The 6,261-nt window shown below is 43.2% G+C and overlaps 1 protein-coding gene across 5 annotated transcripts in view; it reads right to left on the bottom strand.

The window, feature by feature from the left end:
- Window positions 1-934: 934 nt before the first annotated feature.
- Window positions 935-6,261, bottom strand: part of SMG7 (SMG7 nonsense mediated mRNA decay factor) — a 68,048-nt gene continuing 62,721 nt past the window's right edge. For 4 of the 5 annotated variants that reach the window (XM_065887445.1, XM_065887462.1, XM_065887452.1 and 1 more), the window contains 5 exons: window positions 5,704-5,784; window positions 5,072-5,231; window positions 4,243-4,413; window positions 3,977-4,122; window positions 3,242-3,355 (listed from right to left, as the gene is read on the bottom strand). In XM_065887445.1, the coding sequence (XP_065743517.1) occupies window positions 3,242-3,355; window positions 3,977-4,122; window positions 4,243-4,413; window positions 5,072-5,231; window positions 5,704-5,784 (672 nt within the window). Of the gene's footprint in view, window positions 3,356-3,976; window positions 4,123-4,242; window positions 4,414-5,071; window positions 5,232-5,703; window positions 5,785-6,261 lie in introns of all 5 variants that reach the window. The other variant, XM_065887470.1, reaches the window with a different exon arrangement.

The following is a 6,261-nucleotide window of genomic DNA, read 5'->3' as shown; positions in this document are numbered from 1 at the left end:
TAACAGTCTTGTTGCTTAAACAGAACCTAGACTGAGTTATGTACCCCTGAAATACAGCTTTTAATTCCACAGAAAATTAAAATACTAGAACTACATCCCTTCATGTGTTCTCAGGGAGGAACATTTCTTAAGAGTTCAATAATGAATGTGTGCCACTAATAAATAAGAAATGAAAAGCAGCTGTGTTCAGGAAGCCAGCTGGTTAGTACTACCCTACTAGGTAACATTTTATAATAAGTATTCTAGTAATATACATGATAGAATGCTATCGGTTTATTCTGGTTATCATTTAACCAAATGGCCCAGTTTTTCAGGGTTAACTTGGGTGAGAGTTTTCCATAAATACTAAAGACCTGGCCTTAATCCCCCCACTTCCTTTTGTAGAATACATGTGGCTTTGTTAACAATTTTTCAAGTGTGTAGGTGTGTGTGAAAAGCACAGTCAGGAACTGAAGTGTAGACTGAATCAACATCAAGGTGAAAGGGCAGCTGCTGGGCATGCACACACACACTGGTGAGCTGTGGTGCTGGCTTCTGGCACACGCAAAGGCCCAGCAGGCTACCACTGGAAATATGAGACACAACTTGAAGAAAGACAACACCAAAGCAAAGAGCACCAATTACTGTTGCTGCTCATCACACTTAGTGAGTTTACTGGGCCAAAGGATAAACTATCTCTGAGTTGCTTTATTAAGGGTGACAATAAGGATAAAAATGCTGAGCTGTTAAAAGAATTGACAGTTTCTTTCTACCCATCCGTTTCCATAATCCTGCATATTGGTTAGGAACATTACTAAAAGCAAAAATAACCCTGAAGCATATTTTGATTTTTGACCTTCTTTGCTTTCCCCTAGATGACTTGTAAGTAGTTCAAGTTTTTGTTTTTTAAGTTGGATTTTCTTTTAGGATAAAAAAGAAACAATCTATACACAGATCTGGTTGGAGAGAACATGGTTTAATTAAAGGCAAAGCTGAATTCAGCAGCTGCAGGTCTTGCACAGACAGACCAAAACAAAAAACAAAAACAAAAAAGTAAACACAAAAGAAAGTTTACTACACAAAACCAGTTTCTGATGTAGATTCTCCTCTCCCTCCTCGTTACTCCACACTGAGGATGATAAGGCGAGGAACCCCGCCCCAAGAGTCAGAAAACATTCCAAACACCAAATTCTCATGCAGAAATGGGGCTGTAGATGGGACGTGGGCACTACGTGGGACCGAGACGGTGAACCTGGTGAGCTTGTCAAGGGCGCAAGAATCCGTGACAGTTCAAACACTGGAATGTTGCAGCTGCCTGAATGCAGAGCTCAAACACACAGAGTGGGTAAAGGCAGCAGGGAAGGAGGCTTGGGACAGAGGGAAGGGAAGAAAGGTGGACACGGGGAAGGGGCTGGAGAGAAGCACAAAAGGTTTCATATTGCCATTGGGTGGGGGACTTCACCCTTTGGGACCTTTCAAAAAAAATAAAACAAAACAGAAAAAACCCCAAACACCATGTCAAACTAAAAGAGCAATAATGTAAGCATACAGGACTCCAACCACTGTCTCGGAAGAGCAATGAGCTTGAATCTCACCCCTTTTCATTGCTGGGGTTGCCCAGACTCCAGTGACGACCGGGGCTCCTGGATGTGCTTTGCTCTGCAGCTGTTTTCCAGCTCTTAAGTCCCACGCTAGCTCCACACACTCACACGCATCACCCCTCCCCTCTGGGGGAGCAGACGGGCATGTGCGCGCACACACGCACACTCACACACACACACACACAAAGGAGAGCTCTCCCAGAAAATAAACCCTACTGCTAGCACAGCAATTGGACATTTAGATTGTTTCCATAATTTCCCCTTAAAATATTACTTTTCCAGGAAATGACTATCAGTAATGCCGTCCTTCTGTTTCTACACAAGAAAATTTTCAGTCCTCTTTCCTTCTAATAAATATCAAATAAAAGTTTATCTTCCGTCCTTTCGCCTTTTCCAGAATGGACTTCCTTGTGTTTTCTTCTCTGCGTGACGCACACGTGTCCGCGTTGCCTTGAATTTCACTCTGAAAGTGGAGGCTGGGAGACTGCAGCCGGGCAGGGGCCTGGCCCCTCGGTGGGCTATGCAGACGCCGCTGCTGCTGCTTCCTTCTTCTCCAGACTGTCTTTTGGGCCCCAGCTGCTGGACCCCATGCTGTTGCTTCTTGGCGAGATGTTGTGCATGTTAGGAATAATAACGATTACTAGCACACAGCACAGGGTAGAAAAGGGGTGGAGGTAGGGACAGGAGGAGGTGGGTGGTAAGTAGGGTGGGGGCACAAAAACCAACCAAACAAAAAGTAACCACACTGAAAGCTTCTACCTATTAAAATGCGTCAGGCCATGAATGGACTAGCCTGCCTTCTGTGGGACTGCCTGCTCTGCTACCGTAAAATGTACAGGAATCAAAAACGTTAATTTAAAATCCTACAGCAGTTTGTCTGCAAGTCCAGCCCAGCACCACCACCCACGCTGCATCCTCGATTGGGGCTCAAGCACCTACAGAGTGAAGGGCATTTCCTGCTGGAGTCTCCAGGCCAGAGGAGGGCCCACCAGAACCTTCTGAGTGAAAGTTGAGGCCTTGTCCTCTCCCTTATGGAACATTTCCGCTGGCTGAAGAGGTCAGTTTCCCCATCCTGTCACCACCAACCTCTCACAGGAGCAGTGCACGGGGCTTTCTTTGCTACACACTGTCTAGAAGAAGCACATCCGTGTATGGAAGAATTCAATGTGATATCTTACTACTGAGAGTAATAACAATAATAAAAGATGTTCAGGAATAATTTCAACTACATTCTCAGTCAGCAAAGCAATCATTAATGGATTCCTATTTTACTCCCCAAAGAGGAAAAAAAGGACTGAGATGTTCCCATTGGCTTCTCCCATCTGCCTTCCCTTCTCAGCTTTCACTTCCCATGTGGCTGGGGACATGCACGATGGAGAAGGTGAAAGGCGGTGATATCAGGTAACTGAGTGAGACGAACAGCAGTTCCTCTCTCCCTCCGGAAGGCCCCGGGGGGACGGAGAGTTCCTGATGGTTTTTTCTTTTCGCTGCACTGCAGACATTTCGTGCACACTCAGCGGGCTGGTGGAACACTTACACCCTCTCAACAGCGAGAAACAGAAAAGAGGGCTGCCACCTGCAGGGGACTGTGTGGGCCAGTCCTGCAAACCCAACATGCCATGGTTTATGGAGCCTTCATTCCCAGGGTTGCCACTCTGGCCTCAGTGTGGAGGGTTCATGGTGCCTTGTCCCCGCTGCTGTTTCTGCTTCTGCTGCATTAACAGCTGCTCCAAAGCGGAGGGTCCAGGATGCATCATGGAACTGGACCAGATAGACTGAAAAACAGCCCAGAGCTTGTCAGCAGAGGTCAAATGCCTGGTTGTCTTTAAGGGATTTGTTTTTCAATCCCAGCCAAACATAAAGGCATGTATGCCCCAAGATTCCCAAACCCTAAAAAACCCCAGCTATTAGAAAAAGTTGCTGTAAGACCAGGTCTTCAAGACAGGTTAGTTCCCATTAAGATCATTTTAAACCAGAAAAGGTGAAAGTATGTTTTATATAAAGTCTTTTTGCTAAAACTCAGCTCCATGTGAGACCAGAGCATTTACCAGAAAGGTTTCAGGCAAACAAAACATTTCTGAAATTAGATGCCCTTCTTTGACTTGTTTAGAAAAGGCTTAAATGAAATATTCCAAGGTGAGTCCGAATTTTCTTAATCTTAGAATCCAACTAAGACCTTCATGTCTGTCCCCCTGAGAATACTGCTTTATCACTAGTGAATTCACAAATTAAAAAAAAAAAGTCCTATTCAAGAATCTTATAAGGCAGACCATGCTTCTAGGACTTTGCTAGATATGTGCTATGAATCAATCCTAAGGGCCTTAGGAATAAGATTAGCCATTTATGTGAATGAAAGCAGAGACATCTCTTGCGGTTCTTGCTCCTGATCCACTCACCTTTAGGCTTTCCATGAGGACAGCAGAAGAATCCTCCATGGATGGGCCATGGCCTGTCCAGGAGCCACTTGAAGTGCTGGCCTGATGCCAACTGCTCTCAGAGGATGATGTTGCTGAGAGATAATCAATGCCAAACCCACCCATGGCTAGGAATGAAGAGATAAGAATAATTCAAGATCTTGTTCTATCATTGCCAAATGCCAAAAGCTAGCGAAGGGTAGAGTAAGTTCTTTCACTTTCACTAAGCAATGAAGTCTGGATCTCACCTGGCTTATCAGTTTTCCACCGATCTGCCGTTCTCCTATCCCTGTTATCTGGAGTCCCAATGGGTCCAAAATTGGAGAATGGGACAGAATTGTGGTTGTGTGTCGGAGGCGAGCTTGGCAGGCTGCTTGGGTTGGAGGAATGAGGAGACTGGCTGGCTGGTGTTGAATGATCTATGAAATGACAGCAACGCAGGGCATTGAACAAAGATGTTTCACAAACATGCCAAGAATGAAAGTTTCCTGTAGGTCTGATCACTTAAATTCTGTTAACAATAGTCACAGGGTTTCAGGAGAGGCAAATAAAGGCCCCAAAAGGGATCCTGCCAAATGCACTGGTCTGTCCTGCTGTGCATGCCTAAGGCACATTCCTTGCCTTACAACTAAAACAGTACACAGTTTTGTCAAATAAATGCATTCTTTTGGTGTGCCTCTTTCAGATAAGTATAACTGCTCTTCTCTATCAGAACAGAATTGCCTAACCTTAAAAATTACTATTAACTCTGTATTTTTAAAAGTGCAACTTTTCCTGCAAAGAACGAATATCTACAAATAAAACTAAAAAACAGCTGCAAACCTTAAGTTAAAACTCGTATTTTTCTCCCTTACAATTCTGCTCATTACTGAGGATGTAAAACAGCTTTTTAGTGTCATTTATCATATGAACCAGTGCATCAGGCTTTTTTTCCTATTTTCCTTCAGAAGTTACTTTAAAAACAAACAAACAACAACAAAATACAAACAAAAACCACCAAGACACAATCATACTATCTCTTAATCAACTTGAGCGTACGGGAAATGCAAGGTCTATAATTTAAAGACTAGTCAATACCTGAACTGGCAGGAAGTGATGGAGACCATGGAGTCCCTTCAAAAAGGGAGTACAATGATGTTTCCTGGGGGGCCATTGAGGGATTAAGTTCTGCCTTAGAGCTGGTTGTCAGGTTTTTCCCATATACCTCGTTGAACACACTGTTATTTGGGTATCTTTCCTGAAAGACAATGACCACCAAGTTAACAAACTCACGCCAAAGAAAGAGATTTAAGAAAATGCAGTGTTCATGCTCATGGATGCTTATCTTAAGCCTTTCTTTGCAAGACAAACTTTTGAAGGCTTACTTCTGTTTCTTTCAGCTTTCCCGTTTAATTCATTTGCCTTTTGTTTTCCCTCACCCTTTATTTTGCTCTATGTAAACCACCTGGGTTAGAAAGTATGAATAATTTACTTGCTGAACAACAGAGCCCCAGAGACTTTAACATTAATGAGAAGTTAAACAATTCAAACTTATACAAGTCTCTAGTGTACCCTAATCAAAGGGGGGTGGGGAATAAAATCAAATACCTGGAAAACACCAATATATGGAAGAGAAAGAAAGAGAAAAACAGACATATTGAAATAGAACGGGAAAGAAAATACTAGCCCACAATAAAAGCACAAAGCAGGATGCTTCACTGTTTACGCACCTGATTGAGAGAGAATCCGGTGAGCGACAGGAAAGAGGATGAATGTGACATGAGCTCTGAGGGCTTCTCCAATAAGGATTTCTTCACAGTCCCGGAAAAAAAGGTAGTTAAATTATGCCTTCCATTTTCTTAACATTAAGATACCATGCAACCAAAAGACCACAGTTTAAGCATACTTGTACTCACCTATCTTGTACAATTTAAAGCTTAGAAGATATAAATTCAAATCCGTGAATACCATGACACCAGATAAGTGCCAGTTGTCACAGGAGAGACAGAGCCCTCCTGATCAGCACCTCTAATCTAGCGCAGAGATCCTGGCAGGGACCCTGGAAACTGGCAGTTTGGAGCGTTCACTAGGCAAGAACCTCAGGAATCCCTTTGTCAACAGTTGCATTTGAAATACTCTCAAAACAAGAAGGGGAACTGATCTGGCACTGTTTTCTCCCTAAAATTTTAAAACACTGACATTCATGACTTTTAAAAAGCCTTTATATCCATTTGACAACTGGTTTTGTTAGCATGGTTCCTAACAACTCTATTTGTGGTACATATTAA

Source organism: Phocoena phocoena, chromosome 1, assembly GCF_963924675.1.
Source record: "Phocoena phocoena chromosome 1, mPhoPho1.1, whole genome shotgun sequence".
NCBI lineage: Eukaryota > Metazoa > Chordata > Mammalia > Artiodactyla > Phocoenidae > Phocoena > Phocoena phocoena.
The sequence above is the reverse complement of the archived record's forward strand: the minus strand, read 5'-3'. Positions and strand labels throughout refer to the sequence as shown.